Source organism: Coturnix japonica, chromosome 2, assembly GCF_001577835.2.
Source record: "Coturnix japonica isolate 7356 chromosome 2, Coturnix japonica 2.1, whole genome shotgun sequence".
Classification (NCBI taxonomy): Eukaryota; Metazoa; Chordata; class Aves; order Galliformes; family Phasianidae; genus Coturnix; species Coturnix japonica.
Window position 1 is genome coordinate 30,790,451 of NC_029517.1, and position 21,341 is coordinate 30,811,791.

Genomic DNA, 21,341 nt, shown 5'->3' on the forward strand with positions numbered 1-21,341 from the left:
GCTTTCAGACTAAGTAGGCAAGGCTGATGCAGAACCTCATGTCTTTACAGGCCCCATCTATTGATCTAGCTAATAATACTATTTTTGGTCTATACTTGTGTTTCAGCTCTCTTTTTCTACAGCTAAAGCAGAAAAACTTTACCAAGTCAGTAAAATGAAGGAATTTCTAAGCAGAGGTCTTTGTTTCTGCAGTGAAAGTGCCTACTTTGACTGAAGTTGAATAAGAAGAAGCCAGGGTGTTAAATACATATGAATACCTAGATATACAATAAGCGATTTAGTTAAAAGGAGAAAAAAAAAACAGGGTCTAGAAGGAAAGCAGCACAGATCTGACCACTGTCCCACCTTATTTTTAGGTTTTAATCCTGATGTTTGTGGAAAGAGTGATTTTCTGTTTGCTTTTATCTCACAGAAATATAAAAACCTATCCTATAAGCTAGGATTTGCCTTCCCAGCCTCACAAAGTCATTACAGTGAGTTAGCTGTGATAGTAATGACTGAGCAGTAGGTGAGTGGCCTGTCTGCAAAGCTTCATTTGGAAATCAGGACACAAACCAGACTGCACCAGTTGTCTGAGGAATCAGGGCCACCCCGGAGGCCACTCCATAAGATGAAGGAAGTACAGACATATTTTCAGCTGTCAAATTCACAATGGTTTGTACTGATATATCTCTAAACATAGATCCTTATCCTGCTCGTGTCTATACTGTTACTCAAATATCGCATTTCACCATAGTTAATGTGAAAATGAAGTGATGCACACACCTCCATGTTTATATGTTTGGGACCACACCACAATTCTTTCCAAATATATAACTTAGTTGTTTGCTGGATTCGAGGTCTTCTGCTCCTTGCTGTAAATATACAGTACTCATTTTCAGTTATTGAGAACAAAATGTGCATAAATTCAAGCTTGAACAGGAACCCTGCCATGCAGAAGTAGGACAGTCAGTAACATAAGAAAGATATAGAAATAACTTCATCCACTGAAAGTCTGGGAAAACTTTTTAGATATTATCATAGATTTCTTTGGAAGCAGCAGTAGTACTTTGGGGGTCCTGTAATTTTCCAACTATTACTTTGATCTTCCCACGCTTATTAATTTTTGGACTACATGGCCTCTTCCGCAGCAAGTTTAAAGTCATTTCAAACGTGATGGTGCTGGCTGAAGCAGGTAGTCACTTCTTTGGAATTTAGGCAGAGTTAGAAAACCAGGTTGGTAAATCTTCGCTTTCTGATAATCTCCCTCCTCTCCTCACTAAAACATTTTACCCTACAACACATTACACTTACTTTTAATAACTTAGCTTTAGACGTAGCAGAAATTGAAGTTACCGAACCTCATACCTTCTGTTATCACAAAGACATCAACATTTGCCTATCCTTCAAAGGTGCTCAAGTTCATAACCAGATATTTCCACACTCAGTGACTTTGGACAGAAAATACTTCACTTGCAGTTATTGGAACACATGGAGCAGTCATTCTCTGAAGAAATTATTCTCTTGCTTTATCCAGATTTATGGCTGGAAAGATCACTTAGATCAGTTATGAAGACTTGCTATTTACTATTGCCAGGAGCAGCCCACCAATATTTATCATAGGAACTTTCACAGAAAGCGAATTCTTCAGGGCTATACATCCAGGTGGTAAAAATGGAATGTGGTTTTGAACAAATACGCAGGTAGATTTATTTTTGTAATAGCCCAAACCAAAATCAATATTTTACTGGTTACTTAGTTATCTACTTTGCTGCTTCACTCCAACTAAGAAGTTAGGTAGCACTTCCTGTTGGTTTTTTTGGTTTTTTTGGTGTTTTTTTTTTTTTTTTTCTTTCTTGGTATTCTCTTTTCCTACAGATTTTGGTTTCAAACAAAATCAGAACAGATTTAGACTGGATATGAGACATTCAAGGTCATACTGGACAGGGCTTTGAGCAACTTCATCTGGCTGTAGGCATCCCTCTTCACTGCAGAGGAGTTAGACTAGATGGCCTTTTAGGGTCCATTCCAACTCAAATGATTCTGTGATTCTATGATTCTGTCTTGTTAACAGCACTGTAATACACGTATTTCACATGACAGTTTTCTGACTGTTGCTGGAGAGACAGAAGGGCAAGATTAGGGAGAGAAAAATGAAGGTGTAATGGATTGTAATGGGACAAATATTAGAAAGAAAGATATACTTGGAGAAGTAGAAAAAATACTTATGCTGGAGATAAGTGAATATGTCTACAAAACATGATGTACTCTGTGAGCGGAAAATTTACTATCATAATCTTGATATTTCATAGAATTATAGAATCGCTCAGGTTGGAAAAGACCTGGGATCAAGATCAAGTCCAACTGCAATGTAACCATACTATCCTAACTAACAACCCTCTGCTCAGTCATGTCCCTGAGCACCACATCCACACAGATTTTGAACACATCCAGGGATGGTGACTCAACCACCTCCATGGGGAGCCCATTCCAGTGCTTCACAACTCTTTCTGTAAAAAAATTTTTCCTGATATCCAACTTAAACTTACCCTGGTGCAACTTGAAGCCATTTCTCCTCATCCTGTCACTTGTCACCAGTGAAGAGAAGAGACCAACCCCATTCTCACTGTAAGCACCTTTCAGATATTGGAAGAGAGCAATAAGGTCCCCCCTCAGCCTCCTCTTCGCCAGACTAAACAACGCCAGTTCCATATTATATTCTTAACATATTACATAGCATACTACAATATTTTGATACATTTGGAGGTAACAGCCTACTTTTATGACCTAACCCAGAAGATAAAAGAACTTTCTGCCTTTCTCATTTGGTTCTCAGCATTTAATCTTTAAAGCACACAACACAAAACAGCTGGCCAAAGACCAAAAAGCAGCGACACATCTGTAGTGTTTTTTATGCGGGTTATACAACGCCGCGCCGGCCGGTAGAGGGCGGAGCGACACTTTCTTTTCTCCCGAGGAGAAGCGGGACCTGGCGGAGGGTGAGATGAGCCCGGGCTGAGTTTTGGCTCGGGGAGGATGGGAAGTAGCTGAGTGCAGGTTATAGAGAGGGCACGTATCTTGCGCGATCTTTTGGAAAGCTGTGCGGATTGGGCGGGTAGGGCTCAACTCGCAGGAGAAACTTCATTGCGATTCGCTGCTCGTCCCAAAGTAACTTTATTTTATAGCCTCTATGTTATGAAACGTGGAAGGCTTTCATAAATCACCATCAAGGCAAATGGGTTACAGCCTTCATACAGATCCCATGCCAGCAATGCTCGCCATGCTGCCCAGCTTTTGACAGCCGCATGACAGCTGACCACCTTCCTGCTGCCTTCTCACCCTCGTTTAATAAAAAGAGATTGAAGCTTTGGCTGTCCGTAAAGTGCTGCGAGGAGCCATATCCTGCGGCCAACAGAGAGAAGCTTTCAGCTGATGCTTTCTTGGCTCTCCCTCTTTTGCAGCTGCCCATTAAGAAGCCGCAGGGCAGCAGCCCAGGCCACGCAGAAGGGCTGGCAGGCACAGCTGGGGAGAGAGAGCCTGGGAGCAGAACGGTGTAGGCTTCCTTTTTTAAGAAAAAGAAAGCCAGCTGGAGAGAAAAAGAAAAAAATTTTGGGGGGGGGGGGGGGGGGGGGGGAAGGAAAAAAAGTTTAAAAAAAAAAAAAAAGAGGGAAGGAAAATATAAAAAAAGGGAAGAAAAGTGAAGGTGAGAGATGCCAGGCAGAGCAGGGAAGCAGCAAGGAACCAGCGAGCGGAGGAAAGAGGCAGACAAAGGGCTGATGCAAGCCCTGCCCCAGGTGCGCAGCCCCGCAGCCGGGGACGTGGGGATGCGGAGCTCAACAGGCTCCGGGCAGCGGCACATGGCAGGAGCCGCGCTCTCCTCCAGCCCGGTGCCGGGAAGGGGCTCGGTGGGGCTGCCGAGGCGGCGGGCGGAGGTCGAACCGACGGCTCCGCCGCCTCCTTTGTGTGCGCGGGGGGAGCGGCGGCGGTGCCCCCGCCGGGCTGTCAGCGCTGCCCGCCAGGAGGCGGGGAAGGGAAGGGACGGGAAGGGAAGGGAGGAGGAGAGGGAAGGCGCGGGCAGGGCGGCTCTCCCGTCCCCGCCGCAAGGTAAGCCCAGCTTTCCCGGCGGAGAGAGGCTCCCGGAGCGCCGCGTCCCCTTTCCCGACCCGCCGAGCGGCTTTGCCCAGCCCCGCAGCGCGGCCGGTAGCTGTGCGGTGCCGAAGCCCCGCTCCCCGTAGGCGCAGGAGGAATCCGAGCTGCTGCGGCGGCTGGGCGCTGCGCGGCTCCGGCACTTGGCCATGGGCTGGCAGCAGCCGGACAGCAGCGGGAGCCGACGCGGGGCTCGCAGCTAAAGGGGTGAGGAAGAGGGACCATGGCAGCGTCCAGCAACTCCAGTCTGTCCGGCTCGTCGGTTTCCTCCGGTAAGTTTCTCCCGGTATTTCTCCCTTCTCTCCATTTTTAGCGGAGAGCTACCTGGCCGCGGCGCCTCGTCGTCCCGCCTGCCCGGCTCGGTGCCCCTCCCGAGGGGGTCGGGCTCTCCTCTTCCCCATGCTGCCTTTGTGCGGGGTGGAAGAGCCCCTTGCACAGCTCCTGCAGCAGGAGTAGCCGCCCCCGGGTGGGCACGGGGCGAGACCCGCGGCTCCCACCGGCGCCGCGTTACCGGCCGATGCTCCCAGTGCGACCCGTGCTCTGGGGCTGCTGTGCTGCGGGAAAGGAGAAAAGTTGCGTTCGTGAGCGAGGCAGCCTGAAACTGAAAGCGGTGATACAGTGGTACTGTGTCGTCTGCTTCTTCTCTCGTAAGGTTATTTTAATACTTGAGTGGTAGTAGACCAACGAAATTGGTAGAGTGGTATCCTGGCACATTCCGGGCTGAGGAAGTAAATAGAAGGATGAACAACTTTGGGGTTCAAAGGATTTGTGACTCAGTGTTTTATTGGAGGTGCCAGACTGAGAATTTGTAAGGGCTCTTTTCAGGAGCAGCAATATGTGCTGTGAAAAGCCGACAGGCTCCTTTGACTATCAATACAACCGCAGAAAAAAACATATATATGTAACAGGCAGCGAACGACTATTTCTTTTAAAGATGGTGTATGGCTTACACAACTTACTGCATGTGTCACTGTTCCAGGATGTGCCACTTACTGCCAGATCCAAAGAAGGAACTGGCTGCTTAAAACTAGAATTTATTCCAACCCTTTTAATAGAAAACACAAACACTGCAAGCCCTGATTGCCTTAACTAGAAAGCACCTAAAAGAAGTAGCATGAGAAATTGTGTTGTGTTCATGATGCAAGAGTTGCAGGACCGGAATGAAAACAAGAAAGAGTCAATCCAACACAACAGCCTACCAGTGAAGAATCATGTTCCCATGCACTTCCTTGCTCAGTGAATGCAGGTCTTCCCTACATTCCATTCTAGCCCATGAGAACAGTTCTCTGTGCACACTCCTGAATCATAGAATCGTTAAGGTTGGACCACTAAGATTATCTGGTTCAATCACTGACCCATCACAATCATGAATGTCTTTGGCTGTGGACTCTGGGTTCCATCTCCTGTGCTGAACCCTTGCAGTCTCTGTTCAAATGCCCGAACTTCAGAGAGCAGTAGGAATTCAAGTACATCCTTGGTTTTGCATTTGATATGGGTGACACCAGGTATCTTCTCTGTCAGAAAGTGACTCCTGTCCCAGACTGAACATCTAGCCTGGGAGCTGAGCTTAGGGCTTTAGGTGCACTCTCTTGAATGTTATGTTGGTGCCTGCCAGCTCTGTGCTTTGTATGAAGCCTTCTGCTGCAGCCTTCAGCATTTTGTGGTCAAGCTTTTCTGTATTCTTTGCAAGGCCTTGGCCCACGCTTGGTGCTGTTAGACACCACAGTGATAAAACTAATAAATATCATCAAGTGCTTCATAAAACAACAGAGTGCCTTTCACTTTCCTACTTTACAACCTTGAAGGGCTTTTTGTTTTCTGCAGTGTGTTCAGTCTGTGTTTTTTCCTATGCCTGTACTAATCAGAAGCTGAGTTTGCTGCAGCATTGCTGAAGTTTCCAATATTAGCAAACGCACCATATCTGAATGTGTGCAGCTGTATTTTGGCTGTCTGCGGTTTCAGTTCTCAGAACTCAGCAAGTCTTAGAACATACTTTTTTACATAATCTAACCAAACAGTCTTGCTTTTAAATTTAATTTGCTAGAATTTATGTGTATGTTTAATTTAGCAGTATGAAGACTTCCAAGTGACATAATTATTTCTACTCAGCAGAAAAGGGAAGATTATAGTATCATGCAACGTTTTACTAATAGAAGTTATGTTCATGGCTGATAGCAGAACAGCAAGCTGCAGGAGTCCATTTCACCACTGACTTGATGCTTGGCCTTGTCATGCTGCTGAATCATTTGTCCATCTCTAGAAGCCACGTCCATCTTGTATAAACTTCTGAAGCCAAGTTTAAGCATTGTTCATATAATACCTCCTGGTCTTGTGGTAATCTACAGACAGCTTACAGTCACCGTCCCTGGAGATGTTCAGGGGTAAATGTGGCACTGAGGGACATGGCCAGTGGGCATGATGGGGATGGGTTGGTGGTTGGATTCAATGATCTTAGTGGTCTGTTCCAACCTTGATGATTTTGTGTTTCCATGAGGTATCCCATTTGTAGATGAACTTTTAGTTTCAGGAAAACACATGGTTTTTTTCTTGTTGTTTGTTTGTTTTTCGTAGATGTGTTCATTTACAAGCATTCTGAGAAGAAACAGAACTGTTCTCAAGAGTATGTAATTCAAATTTGAAACCCTTGTCAGGGCCTACTCTGTTTTTGAGGTAACAATGGATGTCCAGAGAGTAGTGTCTGTAATGCCCAAATGTGTGATTAGTTTTGAGCACTATGATGTTCTACTTCAGGAGTTTTCTGTAGTTTCTTTTGGGAATTTGTGGTGGTAGTAGCTGGGGGAAGTGCACAAATACACATTGAGCAACATGGTGCTGGGTATTTTCAGGTTCTCTCTGCTAAGATCAGAGCGCTGGTTGGCCTGTATAATATGTGTAGAAAGGCAAAGGTTAGCCAGAATCTAGCTTCTAAGGAGTAAAAGGATTGATTGACTGAGTGATAATAGGAGAAATTAGTGTTTGAATGGCAGATGGAGGAAGTCACCCCTTTAAATAAGTGAACAGAAATTCTCATCTCTTACTTACCTTTCTTAAAATACAGACAGTTCTCCTCTTTAGTCACATATTTATTGCAGTGGTGGGCACAGCTGTGTTGTAGGAACAAAGCAGTTACACTAAGGCCAGGGAGGAGGGAAAGAAGTCAGTTCGTTAATGGTACTTCTGAAGCCTGAGAATTTGTTCCTGCAAGTGACCATTTGCCTCGTAGCAATTCTGTTTTGATTCTTGCCTATTCATGTCAGTGAGGATGTTAAACAAGTCCAATGCTAAATAATTCAAAAATATTTTTATATGAGAAAGCTGCCCAAGGATTTCAGGGTGTAGATATTTTGCCAGTCCTCTTACAGTCTGTAAAGGTGCAAGTGGGAATTATAGCCTTCACTTTAACTTGTGCCTGTGTATGACCAGAAGTTAGTTCTGTCCCGGAGCAATCTACACAGTGGCACAGCAGGGTGACTCATTGTAACCGTACAGATAAAGAGCTGACACACGTGGAGTGCTATGAGGTATAAACTGGTGCTAGTGCAGGGGTTAGTTCTTAACAGTCTGTTGCTTGTTTGCTTGCACAGCTCAAAGACCTGTCTCTTCTTCAGAGCTGGTGTCCTTTAGTGCTGGTTCCAGCAGCTACTGTGAGGATGCTAATCACAGGTTCGGCAGTGCTAGGTTCTTGTCATGGGCTCTGTGTGACCTGAGTCTGACAGATTTTGTTCACTAAGCTTGCACTTAGGGGCAGCAAAATCTACAGGAGTGAGCAGGGACATTTGTGCTTGCATTTCTACATATAACGCTCTGCTTTTGGAGGCAGCGTGTAAGCTACTCATTGACTGTAAACAGTCGTGTTTGAATGTGGCTGAGAGATAAAAGGCTATACTACGCAGAGGGAGGAAGGTGGAACTGCTAAGCAGTTAGATTTTCTTCTTTGGACCTCGAGTAAATCTGCAGAGCAAATGAAGTGCTGAAATTATAATTACTTCCCCTGGGAATTCCATTTAACTTTCTCATAATCTCTTCTATAGTGAATACCCGGGCAATCTGTTAGCTTTATGTCTTTCAAGCTCCTAAATTTTGTTCTTCTTCCCAGATGAAGTGCTGATTCAGCCACAAGTGGCATCTTTTCTTGTTTTCTATCCTCTAGTTGACTGTATGTGTTTCCGTGCTTTCCTTCATGCTGCTTTTTCCTTAAGGTAGACCTATTCCCTTCTGCTTCCCATCTTAGTATAGACACTTATTCATTCTGAATTTTCAGTTTTATTTACTTCTTTATGGAAATTTTTCATTTTTTCCTGTCAAACCATTTACTTCTCCCACGTCACCATCAGCTGCCCCCAGCTTCCTCCATCCAGCAGCCAAATACTGATCGTTTATGACTGAAAAACTTCAAGCTCCGCTTTCTGGAATTTAAATTCAGTCTTGGTTTGAATACACCTTTGCAACTGTGTCTGCTCTTCTTTTCTCAGGAGCAAAAGAAACAGGCAGTGTGCTTCCCAGCCGGGTTCCATACAGCTGTGTTTATGGGTTTAGAAGTCTCAGCCTCTGCACAGTTGTGCCACATAAAGCTAATGCAAAGTGGCTGGTCCATGGAGGTTGGTAAAGGCCACTAAGATCATTTAGTCCAGCAGTCAACCCATGACTGCCGTGCCTGCTAAGCCGCGTCCTCAGGTACCACATCTACACATTTCTTGAATCCCAACTGCCTTCAAGACTTCGAGTCCTCCTAAAAAAGAGCTCTGCTTGAAAAGCTTTCTGCTTCCTGGCAATGGGCAGGAGGCTGAGATAATTTGGGTGTCTATCAGGTAAAGGGGGTGTTGGTCATCCACACCGAAGGCAAACGTAAAGGCAAGTGTGCTGAAGGGCAGAATGCCATCAGGCTTTCTCTGCTAGCAAGACTCAGACTGTGCCCAAACCTTTGCCTTTATAATGCAGATGTTAAAAAAAAAAAGTGCTCACAGTTATCTCCAGGCTCCAAAGATAAGTCTGTGGGAGTTAGAGAGGCTGTGAAGGCTGAAGGGATCACTGTGCACTTTCCATTCCCCTTTGAACCAAAGCCTCTTCACGTGCTGTGTGCACCTCAGTCTTTAGGCTAAATGGTGGAGTCGAAACACACTGAACACATGCTGGCAAGTTTTCTGCTGCAGGCCCGAGAAGGGTTTAAGTGTCTTGTCTGTGACTGATAATTAGCTGCTCTAATAAGATACTGCTTTTCCCTACAAACTCAGAGGTAGAAGATGGCTGTTGTAAATTTTTCTTCTAAAATTACCAGTCTTTGGTGGGTTTTTTTTGCTTTTTTAATTGAAAAGAGAAAACAATAGTTTTCTGTCCTGGAGCTCATGGAAATAGAGACATTTATGTTCCATTTAACCAGTCATCCTAAATTAATAATGAAGTTTATGGTTTGAAAACTCATTCTTGCTATAACTTGAAAAGCAACAAATTGTGTTCTCATAAATGAACAGAGATAAGTTGTTTAAAGGCAGCAGAGTTCTTGGCTATGTATTTTCACACATACTGTGCATTTTGATGATAAAAAATGGCTCAGTGAGGGAAGAAGAGAAATCTTTAATGGTTCCAGTAACTTAACAACGTCAAAATAAAATATTAAAGGCTCATGACTCTCTGGGGGTCAGGAAGGTGCTATGATGTGAAATAGGCAGATATATTGTAAAAATGAAAGTCAACATAAGCTGATTTTAATTAAGATGCTTGTAAGTGAGAAGAAATGAAATTACTATTGTACACAGATTCAGAGAGATTCTAATTGGGAAAAAGATTAGTAAATGAAAACAGATGTTTATTCTCAGTGATCTAATAGAAATAGTGTATTGAAAATGGTACATGAAAGCCATTTGAATCATGCTGCTGTTGTGCCGATAAAGTGCTACTTTTGATTTTCTAAAGGGTAATAAGAGGTTGGTTGTTTTTTTTCTTGTTCCTTATATGGAGCTTCCTTGGGCCAGGGTGTTTGTGCTCTAAATTAAAGCTGAAATCTTTTGTATCTGATGATAATAATGAACTTTTCATTCTTATTAAAAATAATGATAATTCAAACAGGAAAAAATGGCAGAGTACCCCGTCCTCATGTGATGACTGATCCAACAGTTAGCTACTGAATGCATTGGCTATGATTGCTAAGAATAAAACATGTTGGAAACAGGTATCATACATCTCCACTTCACCATTTAACTTATATATCTACACGCAATGAAGCAGAATTTTTTCTTATGGATCTGCTCATCTCAGAGGCATATGTGCAGGATCAAGGGAACAGCCTTCCATGCTGTCATTATGATGACCTTTTTGGATACCCATTCAATTGACTACTCCTTGCCTTCTGTTTGATGGTTTTAAGAAGGCTTTGCTGTGCCAAATGCTGAGCAACTGTGGGGAGGAATATTTGACATCGCGCACAATCCTCCTCTGTGTCTGTGCCCATCGTGTTTTACCAAGCAATTTTCAAATTATAATCATTTGTCTATTATGGAGCATAGGTGGTTTTTTTAACCTACTGTTTTAGACAGAGAAATATGGTTGGGGTTTTTTTTGTGTCAGTGTTTATATACAATGGAGGCATACCTTTGGCTAAAGGGCGACCATTGCAGCGCTTGCCTCACTGAGTGCTGGCAGAAGGTGTTCTCATGCTGAGGACCAGTCTGTTGTCACTTGCTCTTCTCTCCCACAAAAGGAAGAGATACTTGGGAGATTAAATATTTGGAGGAGCGTGTGTTAAGGAATGGCACATTAATATTGCATGAAGGAGCTTTCATTGTGGGGAAATGTAACAGGATTTATACAAGAGGAAATAAATCAGTAATCCTGTGTATCACATTCTTCACAGGTGTAGTCACAGTTTGTGTAAGAATTATGCACAGTAGCTAGTGTAAATGTATACTTTTAGCAGCTATGCCTAATAACCCATTCTTGCTTTCTTTTTCTGACCTTTGATTGTGAGAATGTGAATTTGAATTTTATATTTGAAGGCAGTTATTACAAACTATGAATCATGCACAATTCAGCAATAGTTGTTTCATCATCACCCTGTTGTTCTCAGCAGTAGTCCAAATCCTGGGGCTGGGGATGAGTGTAGTCCTGGTACAAGGAAACAGGCGCTGCAATAACGCCCTTGTAATACTGATGGGCTTTCAAGCTTGCCAGTGAATGTTGTAACTTGGCAGTGTGGTCTCATGCATTTGTTGAGGTAGGAACAGGTTAAAGGGCTTTTAAAATGCAGAAGATTGCATGAACGTCCCTTGCTTTGCTTCTGTAGTTATTGATCAAGGTCATCACTAAACAATTAGTTCAGTAAATAAGACATCTGTTCTGAGGATATCTTTATCAGGCAGACCTATTCTCCCGAGACAAGGTGTCTCAGTTAGAGTATTGTTTCTGACAGTCTGGAAGGTATTAGGTGGGCCTTTTCATGTCGTCAGTGAATCACACGTCACCTATTGTGACCCAGTGTCAACTCACATTTCTGAATTTCTTCTTACATGCTTGTCACGTTGCTGTTCCTCTCCTTCCTTCTTATCTTCCTGATGTCTGTTTAAATGTTGCTATTGGCTTAAAAAAAAAGTACGTTGTGAAGTGTGTTTGCAATGCCACACTTTTTTATTTCACTGAAGAAGAGAACTGAATACTAGAGTTGGAGAACTTAGTTTGTAAATAGATTCAGCTTGCTGAGCAGATGTTTAATTGCTAAAAATTTGTCTTATCATGACAGATCTATTGGTTAAATGTTTGGTTTCTTTTTGTGGCAAGAAAGAAAAATGAAAAGCACACCATGTACGTGCATACTGGGAAGGGCAATCACAAAGGCAGGCAGAAGTTCTTACTGTAACGTGGTTCTGTGCCAACAACGTGCTGGAAGGCTTATGCATGATCAAGAGCAAAAGAAGTCCAACAGCTCTTTAATCATGAAGTTTCCCATCAAAAGACATGGAATCTTTGCTGTAATATTTTTCTACTGTGCAAAGCAGTTACTGAATCCATTTTAATTCTCCACTAATCTAGAGCAGTGTGCTCCAAAGCAATGAGAAGATGAGGGGATCCTGAGCAGCTCAGGCAAACCCTCCGTTTTCATCTTTTCCAAAGAATCAGGTTGATGTTAAAAGCTCAAGTGCTGCCTCACTGCATGAGATGTATTTAACCCTGCCTCTTGGGGCGGCTGGTCCTGCTTTACTTTGGGAAAAGATGTACAGGGTTGATCCTGAGAACTGCTGACTGCCATCTCAGGTTGAGTGTGGGACAGGTAGTTTCTACATGTTATGTATGACCATTTGTAGGTCAGTAGTAAACGTTCCAGCTATCAGCTGGGAGTTCAGGAATAGGTACTGCTTAGCTTAAAGGCATATACAAAACATGAAGCTCTTTGACACACAACAATTAGAGATGTCAGTGGCTGATATGGGCCTTTAGGATAATTAGATGAATTCACAGGGGATCCATTCAGTGCTGTTAAGTGCAATAGTATCACCTCTGACTACTGTTTCTGAGCTGTATGTAGGCTGGGAAATGCCCCAATGAGATATATCACTATATTGCTACTGTATTCTTTTCCTTTAGGTATCCATTGATAGTCACCATGGGAGATAATTTACCCATCTGACCTGCTGTTGCTATTTTTACCCATAGAGCAGTTAGAGTTACTGCTGAGTCAACATGCTCTGACTTCTAGGTCATGCTTGCCACAGCCAAGAGCTCCTGAAAGACAGCAGAAGTTTGGAGGTTGAGATATGGTATTCTGACATCCCGCGTTGCAAATGTAGTACAAATCCACACCTATGCTGCAAAGAAATCTGATGGGAAAATCTTATTAACAATGTGTTGTTTAGAACAGCATATAGTAAATGGCACAAAGAACATCAGAACATTCGTCTCTTTCTGCCTTGGCAGCTCAGAGTATGTCAGGGAAAAAGTAACTTCTTTTCTGCAGCCCTTTCAGTGTTCTTAATGTAGTGCACAAAAAGCAGTCAGTCAGATTTATCTAAAACTCTCCTTCTTTGGAGCGAAAAGCTTTTTACTTTCTCTCCGCTGCTTTATGAGCATACAAATCAGCTGGATTTATGATCCAGCTGAAGTTTGATCACATTTCATTATTTTTGATTGATGTGTTAAAGCTAATAATAAATGAACTTTTAAGAGCTAGAGCAGAGTTCCTCATATAAAATTCCAAGATTTAGGGCTGTACAAAAATAAATAAATAAATACAATCTGAACATTGCAATTAAAAGTTGTGTAAAATCCAGGACTTTTTAATTAATTAATTTATTTTTCATGTAGAACGTAGAAGTGTCATAAGGCTGAATTAATGCTTTGTAAAAGATTCTGTTTTTCAAATGAAAATCCCTTTATCAGCACAAGGTGTTCGTTTCCAACCCTTCAAGCTTTTTGGTACCTTCTGTTCCCACTGCAGTGTGATAGTAAATCAGCAGCTCGCAGAGCTGGATGGTTGCATCTCTGAGTATTTTGATGTTGTTTCCATTAAAGGAATTTCCATCCATTAAAGGATTTCCATCTGCTGTTATGATGGGGCAAATTATGATAGACTTCATAGAAAATTTCCCCTCCTCTGAGTGCTGGTGTGTAATTTGTTTAATATTTGGTGCATTTGCATCATATATGTAGAACATGTCATTTCACTGATGATGAATTTCCAAGGATTAGTTACAAGGTTTAAATCATGCATAATTTGTATAAGAACCTGTTTCATGAGGGAACATGCTCTCCATAACTCCTGATCTCCCGCCAGGCAACCAAGATGATGGACAGCTTTTGGCATTGTGCTGTGATGGCTCTGTATTTCTTTTATTTTGCAATCGGAAGCATGCAGTTAGGTTGTTCTGTGTTGATGAAACTGTTTACAGAGAGAGTATTGAACCCTTTGATGTCTTAACAAAACGGGAAGACAAATTTCAATTCTAAGCTTCCTTAGACTGTGCTAATTTGAGTCTGATGTATCAGTGTGTGTTGAAAATTGTGCTTAAGTTTAGACAGTAACTATGAGTGATGACTTAAATAGGAGTGGCTGCCATGGATAAAACGTCAGTGCTCCTGAGTGAGCGCTTGGGTCCTGGAGACAAATTAAAGCTATGGACTCAGTGATCAGCAAGCATGCTGTTTTCTCCTGTTCCACTGTGATGCTGCCAACAGCACTAAACACACAAGTCCCTGAGAAATAGCACTGATGGATTGGAGAAATATTGACGTAAGTAGATGTCACACTGATTAGAATTTATGAAACTATGCAGACAAGAGAATGGGATGTTTTTATTTAGGTTATGTAGGAGTACAGATTTCTTGATTATCTTTTCAAAGTTGACTGCTGTGCCAGACCATGGCACCGAACAGAGATTTGAAACTATAGGTTTTTAATATGTGAAGTGCTGGAATCTTGATTTTGTATGAGTACATCTCAGCATGTGTGAGAGAGAAACATCAGGTTATTGATGGTCTATTACCAAATGTTAAGTGTTCTTAGCCCATTGCGTTCAGGCCGTTCTGGGAGGGGGTCTAAGGCATATCCAAGAGTATCACACATTCTTTGTGGAAAAACTTGGTAATGTCCTTTTTCTGTGGCTGATCCTCAAAGTAAGGAAGTGTCTTAGGCAGCAATAACATTTTAAGTGTGTATGCCATACAACGTGCTTTCAGGAACAGGAGGGCTAAGATTTGTATTGAACTCTGAGAGCTGCATTTCCATCAATGCAGAACTGGTGGCTTCCTGTGTTGAACTTTGAGTGATTTATTTTTTTTTTCCTGTGGTTGGAAAAAGTGTTCCCAACACAAAAGGAAGAAGTTCTCTGTGCCTGCTGTTGGGTACATCACATTGCCAAGCAATTGTTTTATTTCCTTTCAGAAGTGATGGATTACTTGATTCAATAAGCTCCAAGAAAAAAGCAAAATCTCTTCCCAAACCCATGAAATTGCCTCGTGCTATTGATTTTTAAAATAAACTTTAGAAGAAAAAAAAACCCAACAAACTTCAAGTGCAACCACAAAGGGTTAAGGATATTATTTTTAATGATTAATGTTACAGTAAAGCTTTGAGCACTGGAATACATATACTTTGTGATTTCTACTGGAGCTACAGAATTTGGCAGATGTGTACAGTTTATACATAGACTTATTTGCACGTTAAAATAATTTCAACATAAGGTCTTAAGAGTTATAGTGAAATAAAGTGTTTGTACATGGAAGTATTCTGGAATAGCTATTGTCAAGCAGTATTCTCTTAAGCTCCAGTATGTAAAGCATTGACTTGAAAGGAGCGGTGTGAAAGGTGTAGAAATACAGCATTAATTATATTCATTTGTCAAGTAACACAAAGCTTCCTGTTTTTTTTCTCTTTGCCTTTCTACTGGATTTGTTCTTGAAAGCTGGTTGCTCCCTCTTTTCAGAGAGAAAATGCATTTCTGTCATCAGAAACTTAAAACTGAATCTGCCACTTTAAAGGTTTTTATTCTTTTATTTAGTTTGGTGTTGTTTAGCACAGAAACTTGGTAGTTAAATGATCACTTGGTAGTTAAATGAAGAAAATAAAGAAGAGTATAAAAAGAATGTGAAGAAAATCTGATCTGAGTCACATCAGCAGAGCTTTGCTGAATAGTATAGTTAGAAGTATTCTTATCATGAATGTGAAAAGTACAGTCAGGACTGGAGGTCTACCTTGCTGAATGTTAAACAAGCCAATGTAATTAGTGCTTTCTCATTTTTACTAAGATATACCTATAACGAGACTACAACCTTTCCACACAAACAAGTTGGTGACTGTAGAAATGTAGAATAGATGACAGTTCCAGGCCAGCGTTTTGTAACTTGGAGAATATTAACGTAGTGAGTATGAATTAAAGTCAGAAGGGTGAAGAATTGGCACTGTTACTAATTACATGTATTGATTATGTGTGTGTATGCACATTTATGTGCGTATAGGCATAAGGAACCAGCAGCCAGGGATATTTAGGAAAATATTAGGAATCTGTCTCCCACCCCCACTGGCTGTTTCTTTAAGTCTGTGAGCTAAGGAGGAGACACATTGCCTTCAAAGAGCCGCTGCAGAGGGCTTTGGCTTATGAAAGCCTTTTCTGTCTTGTATTTGTTTAACTTCCTTTGATCTCTTTTGGTTTGATGAGTACGTGTCATCACTTGGCATTGCAATTGCTTCCTCTTGTGCAGTTATGACAGTAATAAATATATTCACTGAAGGGTGTAACTTAAAATTTGTATTATTCACAGTTATTGGCAAGTGCTGTAGCCTTAGTGGTGAAAATGAGGGGGAATCTGCTTTGGTTTGAGTTGTTTTTAAATAATTGATCAGTCTTATCAATATGCACAATAAGCTTATCAAAACAGAATTCTCAAAAATTAAAGATGAGAAAAACTCCATATGAGACGATTGAAAGTGTAATTGAGTAGTGTAATTTACTTTCCTGTTACAGGAAAAGGCTTTCAGCTTCACCTCTTAAGCAGCTTTAGATAACTGCATGCTGACTCCTGGCAGCACTGTATTGATTGGAAGCTTCCAGAGTGCCTAGGAAACACGAGTGTACATGAATTTGTCTGGAAGTGGTGTGTTTTACAGAAAGTTTGTCACTCCCTGGGAAAGGGGAAAAGGGAAAAGGTAGGGAGATGGGAACTGAGCCTAAACAGGAGAACAGTGGGAGTGATCTGAGGAGGAAGGTTAATTTACTGAATATGATATCAGAATGCAAGATAGCATAATATAATACAATATATAATTGGAACTGAGGCTAATAAAACCAGTAAATGAGATAGAGAGTGTCTGAAACAGAAGGCCTTACTCAAAAGTTGAAGGTGAAACAACTGGGGAGCACACCCACACACTGCCAGACAGTGAGGAAAGAGAGTCCTGCAACTTGCTGCAACCTTTATCTTCCCCTCTGAATGCAGAGTCCTCTGGGGTATGTAGTTCTCTTCTGAGAGCCAGGTATTCAGAAAATTGGCAGTCCATGGAAGTGGGGCATTAACTCTTTAACTCCCAGTGCTTTACATGATGTTATGATGTGGAATACTGATAACAAATACCATAAAACCATGACAGGGATGTATTTCAGAACTTCTTTTCCTTACTGTGTTTCTTATTTTGCTTTGTTAAATACAGTGTCACAAATTTGTCTTTTCTGTTGTTGTTCCATTTATAGGTCGTGTAGGAAATGCTTTGTCCCACTATGGTTAAATTATATTTCTTTTTGCTTGTCCCTCCTTTCTTGTATGTTCTTTTTCCTTCTTGTATATCTATACTACACCCAGGCTTGGGGTTAGTGCATAAAGCAGAGAAGTAGCTCCAGCTGACATCAGTGATTGGAACAGTGTAATTCTGCATTTGTGTTCCAACAGTTCCTTAGTCTGTTATCAGCTTCCCCATCTCTGATGATCAGACTCTTCCCTAGGAAGCATTTCAGAACAGATTTAATCATTGCTACATACTTGAAGAAGTCGATGCTGTTCGTTTCTGAGGCTGTTGAGTACCATTTGGAATAGCAGCTGCTGAGGTAATGATTTGGACGTGTCCCCTACCACCCTTGCAAGGAGAAACATTGTAGGCAGACAAAACCTTTCTAAAGTCTTAATGATATGCACATCTGAAAGCATTTGCATATTTTATTTTAAAAGATTTTTTTATCCCACCATGAATGTATTTATCATGCTTGCAGATACTGAGACTGATTGCTTAATGTCAAGCAGAAGTGACTTCAGAATTTTTTGTACATCTAAACCTCCATAAGCCTGTCAATAAGGGCATTTTCTTTCTGATTATCTGCCAGGTTGTGACAAACTTGAAGAAATGTGATCTTGTGGGTTAGCTCCATAGTCAGCTCAGTTTACTGTACCCTGTGATTTGTCAGAGCCTGCAGTCCATGTAATGAGAGATGCCACCTCTCATTTGTGGGACCTGAAAGAGGGAATGAGAAGCTCATCTTCAGGCCTGCACCAGCTTTCTGAAGTACTGAGAAGGAAGAGTATTGTAGGGAGTTTATTACTTAAAACCAAACCAAATTTTAGGCTAAATTTCCAAGCTTTTACAAGAGCTGTTGACTTGCCAAATATATCATATTATCCATTTGTTTGGTAGTACTGTTCTTTTTAATTGTCTCTGTAAATTTGCCCAGTGCAGCCGTCAGGCTACTTGGAGTTTCTTGGCTTACCTTTGCAGCCTTTTGTAAAACTGACATAATATTATCCCTCTTCCCACTCTCTAATAATATGGGAATTTTGGAAGACAGTCAAACGCTGTTTCAACCCTGAGTTTCTTACAAAGTCTTTGATAAGTATAACCTGATCTATACAAATTGTTATAATTCATGTGTTTATTCTGTGAACCCCACTGAAAGCTCAGTGTAAGGCAAATGATCCAACCATTCTCCCCTAAAGAGGTGTTCTGCTGTGGGGGTTCTCTGGGCTCAGTGATCTTTATATGCAAATCTCAGAATACTTATTTTCCTCTGTGATCTGTAAGTGATCTTTTATTCCTTACCAATGTATTGGCCAGTCTGGCAGGCTTGGCATTCAGGCATGAAAAAGGATTTGCTGTTATTCCTTAAGTCTTCTGCAAGTAGAAGACTTGTCTTCTTGCTACTTGCTTCTTCTTCAGCCTGCCTTCTAGTGTACTCCACTATGGTTTGAGTTTGGTTTGGCTGTATGTATTTTTTTATTTACCCTGTGATAGTCAATTTCCTTCATTTCAATATGATTTCAGCTTTCAGAGGGACTTTTCTTTTGCTTCTGATAATGTCTCATACCCTGCTGTTCAGCTTTGCTGTCTTCCTTTTCTGCTTTCTCAAATTATTTTTATTAAATAGGCAGCATGTATTTGCTCTGGGCCTCTAATGTCATATCTCTGTTTACCATGCAGCCTGTAAAGGTTTAACTCTCTTAGCTTCCCCATTTAGCTTCCTTTTAGCAAGATTTAATGTATCCTCCAGAGTGACTTATAAATCAGATTTCAAAGGCTTTATCAGCCTTGTCAAAATTTCCTAGTACGTATATCAACACTACCTACAGTTACAAACCCATTAAAACTGTCCAAACTGTAAAAACCTTGTGTGAATGTGTAAGCTCATGTGTCTGTTTATCATAGATAGGGAAGAGATAATAGTTTTTGACAGGAAGAGTAATTTTAAATGCAGAATCTGGTTTCTATTTGTTTTTAATAAGGTTGTAAACCAGCAGAAAGTTTTACTTCATGTGTAACTTTGCTTTCTTCAGCCCTCGTGGCTTCTTGCAGCATATCACAGCTTCTTCTGTGTCTGGGGAGTTTGGAAAGTGGCATTTCAGTTTTGAGTTATTGACTGTGATCAAACTGTGATTGAGATAGGGTTAATATGACAGCCTGTACGATTACAAATCTCATTTGGAGCCAAAGTAGGCAAACTTTATACCTGTATGCATCTGGGAGCGCTCTCCAAATGTTTTTGTCTGAACTGGATTTGTGGTTGATCCAGTCAGTGGTGAACGTGTGTTAACGATGGGCCTTTATTAAGTATGGACCAAAGTGGTCTAATCAAGCTTATGACACTTAAACACTGGTTTTGTCTGCTTTATTTATTTTTATTTATTTTTTTTAATATTTTATAGTGAAAACACTTTTCAGAGTTTAAAAAAACTTCAGGGTAATTGGGTTTCATCATAACATGTGGCTGACCATCTGGTCAAGGGAATGAAAAACTGAGCAGGATTAGTTATTTTTAAATATAGCAGTAGAAGAAGGTAAAAGACATCAGACAAGATGAAATTGAGCACACATTGTTCTTTAAACCAAAGTGGTGAAGCTTGCTTCAAGTTAGTGGTAAAGTTGGCATACATATATATATGTACTCAAAGGCTTTTGCTTTAGCAGCCTTAATCCTTATCTGACCTGTTCCAGGCAAGGAATACAGTCTGTTAACTTTTTTCTTTGGACTTCAAACATGAACTCCCCTTGTGCCAATACAATATTTTCCATGCTGTCTTTCTGAACCTTTATGCATTTGAGATTTCCAGTGTTGAACTTCACCTAAAAGCAAATTTATTTTTAGACCTTGCCAAGAGGAAGCAGTGGTCAGTGGAAGTGGTGAGGTCAGGAGGCCGGGCAGCCTGGCATGCCCTCACTTGAGAAGCACTTCATACAGCTGTTACCCAAAGCCTTTCCACACTGCTGTTTCCCTCACCACCAGCTCACATTCCAAGAGGAAAGTGGGTTTCTGACCCGTGCTCTTCTTGTTGACCCTAGTTGTTGTGCACCTGTTCTCATTCATGCCTTTAGTTTTGGTGCTTGTGCCGTACAATGCCCTTCATGCAGGAAGAAATATTAACTGCATGCACATTTTCATAGAGTCATAGAATGGTTTGGGATGGAGGGGACTTAAAACATCACCCAGTTCCAACACCCTGGGTAGCTGTGAGCAGGGCTGCCACCCACCAGATCAGCTGCCCAGGGCCCCATCCAATCTGGACTGGACTGCCTGCAGGGATGGGGGATCCTCAACTTCTCTGGGCAGTTGTGCCAGTATCTCTTTACCCTCTGAGTAAAGAATTTCTTCCTAACATGCAACCTAAATTTCCCCTGTATTAGTTTAACAATTTCCCCTTGTCCTATCACTATTAGACTATGTAAAAGTCCTTCCTTCTTGTAAGCTCCCTTTCTAATGTTAAGGAGTTCCTTAGTATCTGAGACATTCTGAGGTTTTGATAGAGTACCTTTGGACATGTTTTTGAATACTAGCACATCTGACCATGCAGGGAGCTTTATGAGAAAGGATAATACTCAGTATTACAAACAAAGCAAAATTTTTGCTAGTAAGAGCCTATTACTAAGTGATGAGAAGCCACAAAATCCCAAAGTTGAGTGTCTGGGTACACTTCTTAACAGGCCACTGCCAGCATGAACATTACAATTTAATTGTCAGCCACATAATGAAACGCTTCTTCTAAAAGCAAATTATAACATAGTTCATGCTTGCAGTATTGGCACATCTTTGGAACACTGTTTTATTAGGAGTGTGAGCTGAAATTCTACAAAGCTGTTTAGATGAAATGTGCTTATTAAACAGATAGTAATACCTTGTAACAGCAAAGGATTAAAATGAAAAGAGAGAGGCAGGGGAGAAGTGTACTCACAGTGAGCATTTTAGAGACCTACTTTGCTCTCTTTTATTTTTTTCCCTTGTGATGCATTCTTTTTTTCTATCTTTTTTTCTTCCTTGTTCCTTTGA

At 41.3% G+C, this 21,341-nt stretch overlaps 1 protein-coding gene across 1 annotated transcript in view; it reads left to right on the forward strand.

Annotated features, from left to right (window-relative positions):
* Positions 1–4,018: 4,018 nt before the first annotated feature.
* Positions 4,019–21,341, forward strand: part of CHN2 (chimerin 2) — a 152,006-nt gene continuing 134,683 nt past the window's right edge. Inside the window, exon 1 of the mRNA XM_015853812.2 lies at positions 4,019–4,397. Within this exon, the coding sequence (XP_015709298.1) occupies positions 4,349–4,397 (49 nt within the window). The 5' untranslated portion in view covers positions 4,019–4,348. The remainder of the gene's footprint in view (positions 4,398–21,341) is intronic.